This window comes from Choristoneura fumiferana, chromosome Z (assembly GCF_025370935.1).
Source record: "Choristoneura fumiferana chromosome Z, NRCan_CFum_1, whole genome shotgun sequence".
NCBI lineage: Eukaryota > Metazoa > Arthropoda > Insecta > Lepidoptera > Tortricidae > Choristoneura > Choristoneura fumiferana.
Window position 1 is genome coordinate 39,858,032 of NC_133472.1, and position 18,781 is coordinate 39,876,812.

Here is an 18,781-nt window from a genome sequence, read left to right on the forward strand (position 1 = left end):
ACCGCTGGAGGTATAGCACGTGGCACGGAATGCCGAGGACCTGGGTTCGATTCCCAGCGCTGGTCTTATTTTTCTGGTTTTTCTGTGCATCTATATTTCAGTTTGTATTTTCGATATGGGTTTTACGGGATGACCGTAAAAGTAACAAAAATTTGGAATAGAAATAAAAAATACAAAAAGATTCCAAAAATGCCAATCTTTATTTCAGTCTTATTATATAAAGAAAATAATAATAATAAAATACATTCACGCAAAATCCCAGAAATTTTACCGCTAAGTCTAGAGATAAAATTTTGCACGAGTGTTCTTTATCCCACTACATATATAAAAATTATAAATGCGAAAGTTTGTAAGTCTGTTTGTTTATTTGTTTGTTTGTAACGTCATCACGTCTAAACCGCTAAACTGATTTAAATGAAATTCGATATATCTACAAATAGTTTGCGTCCCGGGGAAGGACATAGGATAGTTTTCATCTCGGAAAATTGCATAATTCCCTCGGGATAGCGATAACCGAATTGTACGTGGACGAAGTCGCGGGTAACGGCTAGTACAATATAAATGGAAACTACGATGTTAATTATGGGATTCCCATGGGAATTTTGTACCTAAATACGGAATTAAAATTCAAATATCAGACCTTATGCTTTACGCGAGTGAGAAGGTAAAATTGAAACATAAGATCAAAAAAAAATAGAACAAAATATTGAACCGACTACAAAAAACCATGAAAATTATTTTTCATCACACTTGCTCGTAAACAGTGTCGTAACATGCAGGCTACCTTGGTTGCAACCCCCCAAATAAAACCCTCGACCTTAATGTGCTTGTCATGAAACCCGTGGTCGGTAAATGAGTCATTGCGCGTACACATTTTCTTGTCATGAAGCCCAAGGTCGGTAAATGAGTCAGTGCCCGTACTGATGGTGCTGCGCGCGCTGCTGCAGGACTACATGGTCTACATGCACACGCACGTTGCGGCGCATGCCGAGGGAGGTTGAGGGCGACGTTGCCAAGAGCACAGCCTAAGGTATCGCTAATATTTAGAACAATTATATTTTTTCTTTCACAAATATAAAATTTTACTTGCAAATGTGATGAAAAACATTGTATGTCGCACGGGCGGTTCTAATAGACTCTCGTTCGTAATTTCTTATTTACCGCCCTTAAGACACAATGTACTATTCTACCAGTCTGAAGTCGGTCGGTGCCTCAGCACGAACCAGCAGGAGCGGACTTATAGTCATGTACCTCACCTACGCACTTTATATTGGGCTTCAATCACTCCTGCTGGCTTGCTGAGGCACCCACCGACTTCAGACCGGTAGAAAATAATTTTCATGGTTTTTTGTACCTAGTCGGTTCAATTTTTTGTTATAGTGAAAATAATCTAAGATACAATAGTTTAATATCAACTGCTCGTCACCTTTTACGAAAGATTGCTTTTACCGATGCAGAGACGTTCATTATTGAGGAGTCCTGGAGCTTCACCACCCGTTTTACCATATACATTACGAGGAGCATAAATTGCTTAGAAACTGTGTCAAAGTAATTATAATTCAACCCTTGAAATACTTGTTATTGAGTAGTTAGTAACTCCGATGGTCAACTGTGGTCTTCATCATCAGTTCCACTTCACCAAATGATGATTTTCAAGAGCAAATGCACGAGTTACTACTAAATATATCCAATTTACTATAGGTGTTCCTACAATATTTGAAAAGTTCCCTCGATTTCCTTAAGATCCAATCATCAGGTCCAGATTTGGTGCTTATGGGACCTAATTGAAGACATTCTCAGACGAACGCAAAAAAAAACAAATCGTTTCATAAATGACGGAGTTCTGAGGTAACAAACATGAAAAAAATACAACTGAATTAATAACCTCCTCCTTTTTTGAAGTCGGTTAAAAAGAAACTATCGAAACTAAAACTGTTATTGACCTCCTCTATCATTTCCCTGCTGATTAATACCCATAAGCAGCGTTGGCAGAATATCGACAATTACAAACCAAAGTTCAGTCTTTGAACAAAAGTAACTAATCAAAGACGAACAGGTAAACAAGGTAAATTAAAACGTGTTAGGAATACGTTTGCCCTCTGGCCCCGACCCCTATTGTTCGACGCCATTTTAAAAACAGCACAACGTCCTGTCACCCGACGAAAACTGACAATTTTAGTAAGACGCGGCGACGGAAAAATACCAAAAGGTATCATTCTGGTGTTGGCGATCACGGCAAGACTGACAACCCCACAGCTGCAGCTTAGTTTTTAGGGTTCCAGAGCCAAAATGGCAAAAACCTTTCTGTCTGTCTGTCTGTCCGTCCGCGGCTTTGCTCAGGGACTATCAATGCTAGAAATCTGTAATTTTGTACGGATATATAAGTAAACTATGCCGATGGTACATTTATTCAAAATATTTTTTATTCATAGATTTGTTTGCGAAATATTCAACTTTAAAGTGCAAAGATTTCATAAAAATCGAGCGTCCCCCCTCCTCTAAAATCTAAACCGGTGAGTGGAAAAATTTGAAAAAAAATCAGAATGGTAGTAAGCATATCAAACTTTCAAGGAAAACTATAACGGCTAAGTTTGCTTGAGAATTATTAGTAGTTTATGAGTAAATAGCAGCCTAAGGTATAAAATATACCTAAGCTTGGAAGATTCCGTATAAAATACGAAATCCTTAGAAGATATTACTTAATTTTTTCGTAATGGATACAGCATTTGAATTGGAATTCCGGGATTTCACGAATTTCCCGTGGGAATTCCCGAAAATTACACCGTGGTTTTAATTGCATTAAAAAGAACCATGCCAAACATGATTCTAAGCCCAGCGGTAGTTAATTCAAGATTTTATCCCTTAGCCGTAGGAATATATCTACATTCTAAATTTCATCCAAATCCGTTCAGCCGTTTTAGCGTGAAGGAGTAACAAATATACACACACGCACACACAAACTTTCGCATTTATAATCTAAGTAGGATTAAATTTATGGAAGTCTAAATTAAAATAGTGTATTACTTTGATATATTAATCTAGATCCCTACCTACCTATAACTAGATAAGTAGGTAAGGTAGATAATTTGATACGCAGATAAATAAAATTGCAAATCACTATGACATTGGGGCTTTCTAGAAAAGGGCTTAACGTGTACATGCAAAGGCCGGAAGCGGACCAATGACTCCTTGAGTAGTTGGTAGGTGCTCACGGGCGGTGCGGTGATCAATTCCCATCAGATGACCAGCTTGTCTTTGTCTGCTGTGTCTTTTCGTCCAAATTACCGCAGTGTTTGAAGTCAAAAGTCTTTGACCAGTGTGTGTTGCCAGTGATGACATACGGATCTGAGACGTGGGCGCTAACGATGGGCCTCATGAGAAAACTCAAAGTCACTCAGAGGGCTATGGAGAGGGCTATGCTCGGGGTTTCTCTGCGGGATAGAATTAGAAATGATGATATCCGCAGTAGAACTAAGGTTACCGACATAGCCCGAAGAATTGCGAAACTAAAGTGGCAGTGGGCGGGGCACATTGCTCGCAGGACTGATGGCCGATGGGGTCAGAAGGTTCTCGAATGGCGTCCGCGGACCGGGAGACGAGCTGTCGGTAGGCCTCCAACAAGATGGAGCGACGACTTGGTTAAGATCGCGGGATCGCGGTGGATGCGGAAAGCACAAGACCGGTCTGAGTGGAGAGCCTTGGGGGAGGCCTATGACCAGCAGTGGACGTCTTTCGGCTGACATGATGATGATGATGACCCGCTTGCTCGTTTGCTATTCTAAGATTTATCTTAAGCCGAGTTTAGACTTGCAAGAAAAATCGTGCAAGTTGCATTACATTGCGGCGCTCGATTGACCACTACAAGCTCGTTTTCTTTACGGCCTCGCAATGTAATGCAACTTGCACGATTTTTCTTGCAAGTCTAAACTCGGTTATAAGTTATCCCTCACAATCCATACTAATATTATAAATGCGAAAGTGAGTTTGTATGTTTGTGTATTTGTCCGTCTTTCACGCCGTAACGGAGCGACGAGATATAGAGATTGGCATAGAGATAGTTTATGGGCCCGAGAGTGACACAGGCTACTTTTTATCCCGGAAAAATGCACAGTTCCCGAGGGAACAGCGCGCGATAACCGTATACCACGTGGACGGAGCCGCGGGCATAAGCTAGTATAATATAATAAGGTGTTGTAAAGCTATTATTTATTAGGGTAGTGGTCGTGCTGTGCAATTTATTGCCCACGGCGTGTCTACTCCCGACGATGCTATGGATTATAGGTAGTGGCTGTAGTCTTTGGCCAGTGATGCGATAGCCATTAGAGCTTGGTGTCCAACTGCCAAAAAAAAAAGAATTAAACCTCAAAAATTACAGTATGAAGGTTAGGAACCTCCTTGTAATTATGTGATATGGATCCATATCGCCTTGAATATTTACATATATTTATTATTTATCTGTTTTAAGTAATACAAGTTTTTATACAACAAAATTCATTATTAATACAAGCTTTTTAGCTGAATGGTTATAAAGTAAATATAAAAAATAAATATTACGGGACAATTCACACCAATTAACCTAGTTCCAAAGTAAGCTTAGCAAAGATACATACTTAAATACATAGTAAACACCCAAGACCCGAGAACAAACATTCGTATTTTTCATACAAATATCTGCCCCGACACGGGAATCGAACCCGGGACCTCAAGCTTCGTAGTCAGGTTCTCTAACCACTAGGCCATCTGGTCGTCTGGTCTAGTCTGGTCGTATATATAGATGTTTATCCCAGATATCCAGCCATCTATATATATACACACACATACACACACGCTTATGCTCACTAACTTGCTCATTTATGCATAATATTATTTAGGATAATATGAATAAATTATTATATCGACAATACGCATGCGTCTCACTCGCATCATGATAGCACATTCAAAACCGACTTAACTCGCACCACTTTCTGTCCACAAAATAAACCATAAAGGGTTCCAACAAAGTCTAGATTCAAGTGTCTGGTCTATAGACCACATATGCTCTTTTGTTTAGCTATAAAACGAATACGTTTTGTAAGAGCTGTAAAAGTAAAGCCGTAACGATTCTAAGAACCATCAATTTGTATTCGAATTTTCTAGATCTCGTCGATCGACTTTTTACTAACCGACTTCAAAAAAAGGAGTTTGTTCAAAGTCGTTGCAGCACGAGCCAGACAGATAGAGGTAGTCAAGTATTTTTCTATCTTACATATTATGTATATACCTACTACCTGATGGACTGGATACTGACTTCTGTAACTGGACACTCAGGGCATCATTTTTTTGTTTCTAAATTAGCGGGCTTTATTTTACGCTTGTTTTATTCGGAGCCGATAAATTTTTTTACAAGCTTTTGTTTCGTATGTAAATTTGCAAACCATTTTTGATGACTTCCTTGTATCAAATTGTGCTGCAACTTAGCATACTATACTTAGGTACATTATAGTTTATTGATACATACCATAATCTGGTAGTGAAATTCTGGTCAATCGATCTAGCTTGGTCTTATTTCTGGGAAAACGCTTGTTCTCGAGTTTTAGTCCAGCAAAGCTCGGTTACCCAAGTACTCTCCTTATAATAAGGGAAACATACACTTTAAAGAATGCAAAGAATTGCCCCAATTAAAACAGCATAATTGATTTGTATTACCATAGTATTGTGGCAAAAAAAGTTTCCTTCATAGTTATCTTGCAATTAATACTAATAAGGCATCATATCCTCTTATGTTGGTATGCATCAGTATTGCCTGATACCTTCTACGTCTGATTAGTTACCAAGAAAACTGTTTTAGACGATAGTTACATTATTGACCGATAGGTGTCGCTGTACTTTAAAATAACATAGATAACGTTTGACTGACTGTAAAACTAAGATAGTTGAATGATTGAGTGTTAAAAGGATTGGCTAAACAACGGTGTTTGGTGTTAACCAAAACAATATTCTGATTCACAGCTTTAGTTCTCCATTGATCCTCTTTGTATTGTATATAATCGTAATTCGGGTGACTAAAAATTAACACTGCATTTTTTTCGTTCAGTCATAGTTTCAATCAAAACATTGCATTGCACATCTAGCCGATAAACCTTCTTTTAGCAAAAGGCTGCGAATTACATATTTTTAAGTGAAATTAAATACGATGTCCATTATTTTCTGTGAACACACAAACTTGTGACTTGAAACTTATTTAACAGTCACAGTATTAGATCTAATGAATAATTTCAATTAAAGAGAGAAGCATTAATTAGCTAACACGGGTAACCGTCTCGACGGTTTGAAAATAAAATTTATTGCCAGTCAAAAAAACTTGTAGAGCATTAAGATATTTAATCAACGCTTCCTGCTACTGGTGTTGCCGTGTTTTAATTTCTAATTAGTGAACACATCGTAACAAGTCCCTAACAACCTATAAAACATGCGGATTATTAAAAAAGGAATAACAAAACGCGGCAGAGAACAAAATGGCCGGTCTTACCTGCGTGCGGCACTCACCTCGAAGTTTTTTTTTCATGTCCTGAGTAGTGTTGCCAAGTAAACGAGTTTACGGTAGACCTGGCTAGTTTTTGGTACATTCCGATTTGTTTCGTGTCCTTAGACTGTCCTTAACTTAGTGTCGTTAACATGAAGAGCTTTCAGCTGGAAATAATTTACATCTGAAAGTGTAAAAATATGAACTTATTCAAAGTTTCAAAAATAATTACCACAGACTCTAATTCCGACGCAATAAGGCCGTAATTACATATTTTTGAGTGATTCGAATAGATACTTATTTTTGCACTTGACTGCACTCAAATTTCTATTATGTGCTTACATTGCTGTATTAAAATAATATTGTCATTAGTTTTTTTTTCATGCATAAACTAGTAGATAAGTGCAACAGATATAAATTTTTATCTATTTATTAATTATTTTTAGCTCTTCTAGATGCAAAATATGGTTTTTGGCCACTTCTAGTTCCTTTGTCGTAGCAACACTGGCTCGAGATTTTTTCTGCCCCGGGCCGGGATCAGGCCGTGTTGTAGGCACGATGACACGAGTAAGACAAAAGCCCCGTTGTAGTTTTGTTTTCGATTTTAATCGTCCATTTTCGTCGTGGCATAGTACAGTTTTTATTTGAAAGATTTATAGCTCCACGTCGATTGTGGTTTGTTGTGTTTTTAATGTAATTTTTGCACTTTCTTGTGACATGAGCTGTAAGCATTGTTCGGTTAGGTTTACCGAATTATGCTGAAGTAAATGACAGTTTTTTGTGTTTGCACGCCTCGGCACTTTGTTCTGAAACTCAACAAAAGCTTAAATTACAAAAGAACGAAGCAAAGTTACTACAATCTCTTTGATCATACTCTCATACGTACTCGAGAATCTATAACTTTTATAGTAGGTAACATACTTACGTTACATAACTCTACCTTAATCATAAGTAAATAAAATTTAATAAAAACAAACGAATAAATCTATATTCTCTGTGATGCCGTTATATTCCGAATTCAAATAAAAAGCGAGCAGACCGTTCCGAATTCAAAAATTCAAACCAGCATTGCCTGTTCAGTTCAAAAAATCTAAACTTTCAAAATAAGAATCCGACAGCGCGATTCGCTCTGAGATTTCGTTAGGAATCTGTAGAGGCAAAAAAGGTTCTTTGTAAGGACCGTGTGAATACAAGCAGGCTTTTGTTCGATACCTATGTCAGGGAGCATCTGTCGAGATCATTTTAATTTCAAAACCGAACGTATCAGAGACGTGCGATCAAGAAACTGGACTGATAAAAGACCTTTCGTTTATCAAAAGTTAACCTTGATTTTGGGTTACTTTATGTACCTACACATCGTAAATAATATGTGATATCGGTAATATTTACAGTCTGGTTTTTTGTACGAAGTCAGTATATCCGCTTAGCGAGATAGTACATTCGAACCAATATTAGTACAGCGTATAGCAGTGACGGAAAAACTTGCTTTATAAAATCTAACGAATTGTTGGAATATTTTTAAAAGCAAAGTTGTAAGTAGGTACCTATTTATAGTAAATGTAGAAATAAATACTTACAATAAAAGTATAAAGTATAAATGATTTTATAACAAAATTACGGAATCAATACAAAAAAAACCTTAAAGGACTTCTGTGAGACACGAGCTCTGTTGTCTATGACTTAAGCAAAGCACATACCAAAGATATCGATCGCCTAAGGTTTATGTTCCAAAAAACATAATTTACAAATGGGGAAGAGCCTTTCAAAAGAGCTTATTTCCATTTGAATTTCAATTTCGACTTTACATACTATTCTATAAGATAAAACTTAGAAGTTATCGCAGATCAACCACTTTGTCATTCCAATGTAACATTTTGTTGTATGAATTCTTGACATTTCCATTTTTTTTTAATTTACTAATGTAATGGTCGACGGCGCGTCGCTTTCAGCCAGCCAAGCAGTGCGGCTGATTGAATGTTATCCAGTATGAAGACGCTCTTTTTATCAGTCGAAGCCATTTGGTTGAACTTCCGAATGGTCGCGCGTCCATATCGACTTCAGCTTATGCCTAAACTTGGTTATTTCGAGGAACAAATTATTGTAAACAGCTACGTTCTTCAACCCGCACGTGAACCCTGGGGCCCTGCATTTTAAACTCGCATTACCATAAGAATTGCCACAATCATGCAACTGGATGCACATCTTGAGGCACAGAATTCATTAAAATACCTTTTGAAATATTTATAACTTGTAACCCTTTCATATTTTTATGTGTAAGGGGAAAACCGTAACAAAATAAAGGATTTTTAAGACAAAAATCATTTTAGCCGAAGAAAGCTGGGGTGTATTTCAGTGCAATCTCGCACCACATTCAAATCGTGTTTTCGAGTGATGTAATTTCGGAAATCGGTCCCTAGTTCTGAATTCGTGTATTGAAACTAAAAAAATAACTTCACCAGCCATGAACATTAATCACGTGCACAAATCTCATTAATTACAAACAAAAAAATAATAATAACGAAACTAATAATAGAACAATAAAAGCGATACGTTCTATTATATCGATATAAATTTCACATACCTGCATCTTAGCGGGGTGGCAGATGCCTCGCATCCAAAATATCCAAATGCGTTATTAAAAATTAAAAACAAATGATGATTCCGGTCTTTAAAAGCAATCTTATTGACGTTGGTTTACGGTTTTCATTGGTTCCTAAACACCAATGACATGATAGGCTGTGTATCACGCATGTATACTTAGTTGTTTGAAAATCAATTCTATTAATAAAGTTTAACGGTTGTAATTTCTTTCTTCCAGCCAGGAGGCTGTTGATCATAAAGTCCGAATCTACCCCGCGCAGTAGGGCGCTCGGCCCAAGAATGCACTTTTTATTACAACATTTATAAGCCGCACCGATTATTAACAGTTCTACAGCCAGTATTTAATGATCTGACGTATAATTTTAATGTCCCGAGGTGGCGGTGCCGTTTGTTAAACCTTCACTTTATAGTTAACATAGGGTTATGGGAATTATTCACATTTAATTACACCTCTAACTAAGTTTTTAGTTTTCAACTATTTTTTACCTTGTCTTAGACATCAAGCGTTCAGTGCAAACATCGTGGCGCCGTTTCGCTCAAGCTTCTTAAAAAAAGTAAAAACTAACCTGTCAAACGTGAACATTTAAAATTTGTTTTTAATTTACTTGAAATAGGAACGACGTTCGTATGCCAGGGCGAAGTTGGGGCAGCGTATGCAGTGGCCAGTACCTGCGTCGACAATAGGTGAAATCAAAGCCTTTGTGGCTGGCAGGCAATACAATGCAGTCAAGTGGTTCGTGGCCTTTTGTATTGTCCTCGAACACCCGCCGGCGGCAGGTTGACGCCATTTAAAAAATTAACTATGTCTTTCTGTCTGTTTTACACGGTGTCCCAGAAGCTTGGCTAGCGTCAAACCACGCATGGGTGTTTGTTAATACTTGCGTGTGTGTGCCCAGAGTCCTAACGAACGACCCTCTACATATTTAGTAAATACGATCACTCGTGAACGTTTTAATAGGACTTGTTAATAATAAATTGTTTTCTCAATAGAGTTCTTTGCTGGTTCAGTGATACCAGATAAGAGAGCATTCTATATACAGCACTATTTTATATAGTTACTGCCCTAGCTAAGTGCCGTTGATACTGGATACAATCATGATAATTCTTGAATAAATACCTTTATTTCTTCCCCTTAGACCTTTGATAATTATCTGATATGAAGACCTTTTAATGAGGCTCTAGTTAGACGAAACTTTAACTGGCAGTACTGGCATATGAGGTATTCTGCTTTGGTAATCTGAGCCGGTGGAACTGAACTCATAAGTAATCCTCTGGTGTTGCAGGTGTACCATGGGGGGTGCTAACCATCAGATGACTCCTATATTTAACCCCCTCTAGCATAAAAAGTTAATATCATTCAAAACTTAAGCTAAACCACGAAACAATATCCTAAGCTAACCGAAATATAAAGAAGTCATTTAAATTCCGTAAACGTATTCGTTTAACAATTCGAACAGAGCGTTGTGTGGTCTCTTTGTATACAATTAAAAATATTATGTTTTTATGCCTAACTAGAGTTTACCAGCGGCTTCGCACGCGTAAACTATTCGATCTAGTACAAATGAAATTCCGGGAGGATTTTATCCTTTAATATTCCCCTGGGAATTTCCAAAATATATATCGTGATCTTCATTGAGGTTGTGATAAGAACAACTGTCCATCAAGACTCTGATCAGCGCACCATTGAATAATTTTACCCCTTTGTGCAATGTCCTCATAAAAGTAGCATATGTGTAAATTCCACGATGTCCAGGGTCCGTACGTTCTAGCGATCTAGTACAAAAAACACACACAGGACACATCACAATATTCCTGGGAATTCCCAAAATAATATAGTGATCTTCATTGAGGTGTAGATAAGATAACTCCATCAAGAATAATAAGCAGCTCTAGATGTTTTCACCTATATTAGGCCTAAATACTGCTATAAGGCCTGGTGCTGGATAGTTCTAAATTCGAACTTCGTAACGTGCCGGCCCTCTCTCAATTATGGAATTTAAAATAGGAAAGTAAGAGGGACTCTATGATTCCTAAATTTAAAATAGGAGAGTAAGAGAGACTCTACGATTCGTAAATTTAAAATAGGAGAATAAGAGAGACTCTATATGATTCGTAAATTTAAAATAGAACAGTATGAGGGACTCTATGATTCGTAAATTTCGAATTTAAATTTTTGGGATAGCGCCTCTGGGCTTCAAATCAGTACTGTCATGCAATTCCAATTATTGTTTATGCTGTTTCCATACAATGCGCCAGCGCCAGTCAACCTGAGGGACGCGTCCAACGCGTCTATATAATAGAATGTTATTTTAGAGAAATACATAAATACATATCAGCATAACTATCAAATGTTATTCCAATCCGCATCCATGAGCCGTGCCCACCCCAGTATGGTCTAGTGCCCACCCCAGGATGCTGGGCTACCGATTCAAAATTCTATAATACTTCTATCTATCTTGATATCTTTACACAAAAATCCAGGCCAGACCCCCCCCCCTGAAATATAACTAGATACACCAATACAAATCCGTCTATCTATTTTAGCGTTAAAGCATAGATAAATTTCGCATTTATAATACTAGTTTTATCCGCGGTTTTACTCGCACTAACCATTAAATTGGCAATTCAAGTTAAATTTCGAAGTTTCCCGAAACATCTTAAAAGAATTCTCAAAAATAACAATCGTACGTCCAGGTTTCTAACCCTAGCGGTTGAAATTTGAAGGATTGGTACATATCCCGTTGGCATATCGGGATAAAAAATAGCCTATGTGTTATCCTACTTGTGTTATTAATGCGAAAGTTTGTGTGTGTGTGTAGGTTTGTTACTCCTTCACTAAAACGGATGGACGCATTTAGATGAAATTTGGTACGCAGAGAGCTGATAACATATAATATATAGGCTACTTTTTATCCCAATATTCCTACGGGGTAGGGATAAAATCATGAAAATGCTACCGCTGGGTTTACGAGTATAATCTTGAAATTTTGGACAGTTGTTCTTAACACAACCTCAATGAAGACGACGATATCAATTTTGGGAATTTGTAGAATCCCTGAATTTCAATTGTATGTACCAGATCGAATAGTCTACGCGTGCGAAGCCGCGGTTATACTCTAGCTCCATATATCAGGATATTTGCAAATAAATTTTTATTGAAATCCGTGCTGCCGTTTTACCGTCAACGAGTCAAACACATGAACTTTTGCATTTATAATATTGGTAGCACTATTATTGTTCTCGGGTCATAAAGCTCGACTTACATAACCAATTTGCTATAGTTTTGTTTCCGAGCACATTTATAGAACGTGCTTGATATTTATAACATTATTTTAGTTTAAGTTCACATTTATCGACGGCTGCCGAGGTCGCACCTCGTAGGCGTACTAAGGGCCAGAGAAAATAACCTTCAAACCAATAAATACTCTACTTTGAACTTTAACTTTAGTCGCATAAAACTCGTAACACTCGCAAAGTTATGTTGGTAATACGGGAAGAAACCAATTTGAGTTTAACGTAGCTTCTATTACTTTGAACTTTATTGGCTTGTGATAAAAATGACGTATGTTGTAAATTAGTAGGTGGTTTGTATGAGTGGGAAGTAGGAACTGAAAGTTAAGGAGTTACTTTTGTTTGTGTTCATACATCTGCTGAGATAATAGGGAAAACTGTTTAAAGCTAAATGTTGTTCCAGCCTTCTGATTGGCTGAAAATTTCGGAAGAGTCTACAACAGTTTCGGAAATATAATAGCTAGCTGTTTTTGAACTTGACCTGAAATTTATATTTTTTTATTTATGACGGTTAAAGCATTCTACACTTCCACTGAACGTAGATATAGTTAGTGTTTAGTTTTGTAACTAAGGGGGCCCATACATCCCTGTATTATTATTATTCATTTTTTGTAATTTTTTTCTTTAATTTTTATTTAATTAAGTATATTTGTAATTATTTGATATCTTGCGGCGCATTCTTCTTGGCAATGATGATCTTTCCGAGAGCGCTGGTAGTTTAAAAAATTACGTGTAAAGTGCCTAATTTTTCTTCGAGGTAAACATAAAATCCATACTAATATTATAAACGCGAAAGTGTGTGTGTTTGTATATTTGTATGTTTGTCCGTCTTTCACGTCAAAATAGAGCGACGGATCGACGTGATTTTTGGCATAGAGATAGTTTATAGGCCAAAGAGTGACATAGGCTACTTTTTATCCCGAAAACTGCGCAGTTCCCGAGGGAACAGCGCGCGATAACCGAATTCCACGCGGGCGAAGCAGCGGGCAAAAGCTAGTATACCATAAGAATATTAGTTGAATTATCATAGGCTTATCTGGAAGGCGCCAGCGTCCTCAATCTAGTAAAGGCTCAGAAGGAATGTGACTAGTCACTATTTTATACCCTGAACTGTTATTTCGTAACCGCAAGATACTACAGTAACACTCATGTCGTATACGTCGATGGTTCAGTACTGTTATGTTATTCAGGTTTGCTAGGTTAACCGGCAGTGGATGGCGAAGCAATGGGAAATAGCGCTCGCCGCTGGATGCTTGGTGGCGGCGCGACTCGGGTTTCGTAAAGAGTTCAACGCGCTCTTCAACTTATAGATTATTTTAGATATAAACGACTTTATATAAAGTTGGTTATTAAACGTTACTTTTTTTAAATACGGTCGTTTATATTTAAGCAATTGTTAATGCTCGATATGCCATAGTTGGAAGCCCTTTTTGCCTTCTTTAGGGTTCCGTAGCCAACTAGGAACCCTTATGGTTTCGTCATGTCTGTCCGCGGGTAAGCTCAGAGACCGTTAGTACTAGACAGCTGTAATTTGACATGAATATACATATCAGTTACGCCGACAAAGTGGTACAAAAAAAAGGAAAAAAAATTTTTTAGGGTACCTCCCATAAACGTAAAGTAGGGGTGATATTTTTTCTCGACTATCCCTATATTGTGGGGTATCGTTGGATAGGTCTTTTAAAACCATTGCAGAGTTGCTAAGACCATTTTTCTATTCAGCGATCTGTTTGCGAAATATTCAACTTTAAAGTCGTCGTCCCCCCTCTAAAATCTAAACTGTTGGATTGCAAAATTTGAAATAATTCAGAATGGTAGTAAATATATCAAATTTACAAGGAAAGTTTTAGCGGCTAAGATTGCTTGAGAATTATAAGTAAGTACTCATTTTGTCACTTTATCAATTAATTTTCAACTAATCATTGATTCGATTTGTCATAGCATTCGAACATGGCGGATGTAGACATTATCTAATTTTGGTATTGCTGGTTTCTTTGGCTAGTTGAAGTATAATTTTGATAGTGTTTTATGCAGCGATTAGCCTTAACAGTGATCACAAAATTCTATATTGCTCTCGTGTCTGACATTTTTTAATGCGCAAGTTGTCTCCACGTGGTTTCTGGAATTTTACTATCAAGTTGCAAAAACTACAATCACCGTACAACGTCGCTCCCAAAGAGAGCTTACTTTGACACTGGCGAAATTGTCCTAAAATAGGACAGAAGCCATATTTTAAATAAAATGAAAATGAAATAAACTAATCATTGAGAAACCCATAAAACATTGTCCAAGATTGGCTCAGTACGAACGGACACAAACAAGTTTTACGGCGCTCATTGGATATAGCGTTATTGGATCTACATAAGAAATACAACATTCTATAAATACTACCAGAACCAATAAAAATATTAGTCATTGGCGCTTTATGTCACTAATTATATTAAAATGGAACGTGGAAGCAGAGGTCGCAGTTTGATTCCCGCGGCATGCATAATTTTAGCCTTAATGTACTGACGAGCGGATAACCCAGTAATTAACCTGTCTACAAAGTTTGAGGCCCCGGGTTCGATCCCGGTCGGAGTATATATTATTTTCCTTACCTGCCCTGGACCCTTAGTGTAAGTTTTCGGTTACAAAATACGTCTCGATCGCGTTCGCGTTGAAATCTCAATTTGTATGGAAACACGAACAGCGCCTCTAGCGAAAGGGTAGGTACTGGTCAACCGTGCTGGTACAGTCACCAGTATCTAACATAGCAAAGCGTGCATAAATATCTGATACGACTCTATTTCTAGGGCCGGAAGGACGTGTCAGATATTTTTGCACGCTCCGCTGTGGCAGATATTAATGCTGGTGACTGTACGAGTATTTCAGACAGCGCTTGAATAATATATTTATTCAACTGAATACTTTTGCCGTGGTGGCCTAGTGGTTTGACCTATCGCCTCTCAAGCAGAGGGTCGTGGGTTCAAACCCCGGCTCGCCCCTGAGTTTTTCGCAATTCATGTGCGGAGTTACATTTGAAATTTACCATGAGCTTTGCGGTGAAGGAAAACATCGTGAGGAAACCTGCACAAACCTGTGAAGCAATTCAATGGTGCGTGTGAAGGTCCCAATCCACACTGGGCCCGCGTGGGAACTATGGCCCAAGCCCTCTTGTTCTGAGAGGAGGCCTGTGCCCAGCAGTGGGACGTATATAGGCTGGGATGGAATACTTTTGCAAAAGTTTTCAAAGATATTTAATTGTGTTTAACAATATTTCGGTACGTCTACCGTACCATATGTTCAAAGTGCGACTCGTCTATGTGACGTCTGATAATTTATTTTTACAAAATTTATGCGTCACCTAATACAAAAACAAAGAAAAATAAAACGAAAACACACTAATTCTAAGCCTAGAAAACCTATATTTATGTACAAAATTACCCAGTTGACCGAGGAAAGAGCCAGGTCTATGGTCACCATGTCACCAGTGGAACGGGCAAGCTTCTTCAATGTTTTTAATTTTTTTAATTATTCTAGACTAGCGTTTACCCGCGTCATCGCACGCGTATACCGTTAGTCCAACAACATGTTGAACGTTTGTGTTGCTCTGACGATAATCTCTGATTCAGTTCGAAACGTGTTAGCGTAATGTTCCGGTGATGATAGTTGGAATTATGTGATGTGGGTGTTCTTACAGCGCGGAGGCAGAGGAGTACCATGAACACACATTTGTTATATAGACGTAACTCTATCTTATATCTATTAAGGTCGAGGGTGATCAAAGCAAAGCAATTGTTTATATGTAGTTCATTTTTTTTCATATGAGGGCTAAACCGGGCTTATGTTATAAGTATAGTTATTAAAAAGCTGGGTGTCGTGCATAGCAATGACATCTTTCTACAATCTATACACTCGGGTTATTACAGCGGCGTTACGCGGCGTTTTCGGCCACATTCCTGCGCAAGAGCAGAGGTGGTCCAAGAGCTAGCCTGGAGATGTGGCATTTATCGGTGCTAGTACGGAGGTATTTAACTATACGGTATTTGACAACTCCTGATTTTGCCATATCTCAATATTATTATGAAAATATTGATATACAGATAGTGTTTAGCGAAGAGAAAATTTAAATCGGTTGAAAATTGGATTTATAGTGATTTTTTGAAAAATCTATATTCCTGTCTCTTTCTCAAACGCTTTTCTCTATGCTCGTTTTCTCTATAAAAATTGTTTTTCTATTCGATAACAGGCATTGTGTTGTTTTAATTTATAAAACATATACAAAAAGATCAAATACCGTATTTTGAACATGGAACTACTGTCGCTTTACTCCTAGCCTAGAGCAATGGTTCTCAACCTTTCAGTGATGAGGGGCCATTTTATTAGTTTTGTCTGCCACGGATCACCATAGTTCGGCAAAAACACTTTTACGAAAATTAATAAGGATATCTTTCTTTGTTCGGTGGCTTCGCGGGCCTCTTTGACCTCGAGGAAGAGCTGCGAATGAGACCGAAACTGTCGTGCTAAGTAAACTCGATAAGATCCGTGTTTAATAACTCCAATGTATATATAGCGAAGAAAACCATTAATTCGGTTGAATCGGATTTATAGTGTTTTTTTTTAATCTGTATTATCTGTCTCGTTTGCTATAATGCCACAGATATTCACGTCAAGCCCATAGCATTTGACGACCGAATAGCCAAGTGTTAGAAAACCTCTTATGAAGCTTGAGGTCCCGGGATCGACCCCCGGTAGGAGCAGATATTTGTATGAATATTACGAATCTTTGTTCTCGAGTCTTGGATGTTTCATATGTATTTACCTGTATGTCCATCCGTTGCCCAGTACACACAGTACAGACACCATCAGAGCGGCCAAGGTGATCAAAAATATCGAAACATGAACTGTAATACATTAATAATAGAGTGCATGTGTGCTTATATTTTTGACCACCTTGATCGCTCCGAAATATCTAATGGCGACTGTACAAGCTTTGCTTAGTGGACTAGATCAATTGGTGTCAATAGTCTTATGATATTTATGACAGCCCTCTTTTTGCGCCGGGGTTTAAAAATGGAACAAACAAATCCACCAGCTGACATCCACAGCGCAAAACATCCGTGCATCACAAGCATACACATACCTGGCACAAAAGTCCGCCAAACCGAAATACCGACGCGACTGGCCACCTACAACCTACAACGATTCGAAAATTCAAACGTGTTCGAATTCAAAAGCGCTGCGTACCTGCGCCGGCGGTGTTCAGTACGCGATGAACGCTCGCGCCGTCCGCCCGTCATAGTGATGACGCAGCATGCTGCTGTGGGGCTTGTTGTTAGTGTGCGCGTGCGCAGCCGACGCCGCGCGGTCGCATCGCAATCGCACCCACCATGTGGTGCCGCAGCGCAACCACAAGTACTCGGAATTTGTGAAGGGGAAAAGTGAGTGTCGTGCGTGTGTATGAGTGTTGTGTTTTTCAGAAGGCTTTTAGCTGCGGCGTGTGGTCAAAACTTTCAAATTGGGTTTTTACAAGCTTTTAATGCTTGCGCGGAGCAGAGTTAACTTTTAACTGTTACCCTGCAGCAGTCTGTATGGAACCGTCAGCCCTAAAACATGTTTGACGTTTCTTTAACCCTGCTCCGTCCAAGTGGTCATTATGGTCGGTTTGTCTTACAATTTTGTATACATATTCGCGCCTCTAATACAACAATGCACCTTTTCGAGATAAATGCGAAAAACCCCTTTTTTGATCGAGTTTTAACCGTTCTTCTGTCATTATTTACATATTTTTTGTTGTTTTAGAGTTGCATATAAAGGTTGCATGACAACCAGGAAAAGAACTTGATTTAAAAATGACCGATGATGATGATGTACTTATTTAAACAATACTTATTGAAAAATTCCATGAACATAGCCTTTCTGTTGGCGAAGCCGATACTTGTAGAAAGTGCTTGAACAATCTATTTAAAACTTAAAACTTTAGTAACTTTGATATACCTTAGACTTTATTTGTTTTTCGCACTTCGCGATTCTGTTTGCGTTACCAACGTTCTTTAAAAAAAAACTTACTACAAGGTAACATTTACACGACTTAAAACTCTGCCCTACTTGTGGTTATATTAAAAGCAATAAAGAAGGAAAATATAAGCTAATCGTTCTAAGGTAAACAGCGCTTATCTAGAACGAACAACGCCATACACGGCGAAGCTGCTTTAAGGTTGCGAGGGTAAAGCCCGCCATGCAATGTGAAACGTCCGAGATGAAAATGAAAAAATTATATACCTCATTTCATCATAGAAAGAGAGAGACAAAGACATTTATTGGATACATTGAATAGGAATACATTTTCCCATTCATCATAGTTTCAACTACCTAGTGAAATGTTTTCATATTGCTTAGAAGTTT

General features: G+C 38.1%; 1 protein-coding gene across 2 annotated transcripts in view; it reads left to right on the forward strand.

Moving 5' to 3' along the window:
* The window catches only part of Egfr (epidermal growth factor receptor), a 151,621-nt gene that overhangs the window by 110,814 nt on the left and 22,026 nt on the right, over window positions 1-18,781 (forward strand). Inside the window, exon 1 of one of the 2 annotated variants that reach the window (XM_074099967.1) lies at window positions 17,643-17,817. The exons of the other annotated variant lie outside the window; for it this stretch is intronic. Coding sequence (XP_073956068.1) covers window positions 17,691-17,817 — 127 coding nt within the window. The 5' untranslated portion in view covers window positions 17,643-17,690. Of the gene's footprint in view, window positions 1-17,642; window positions 17,818-18,781 lie in introns of those variants that run through there. 2 annotated transcript variants of the gene reach the window in all.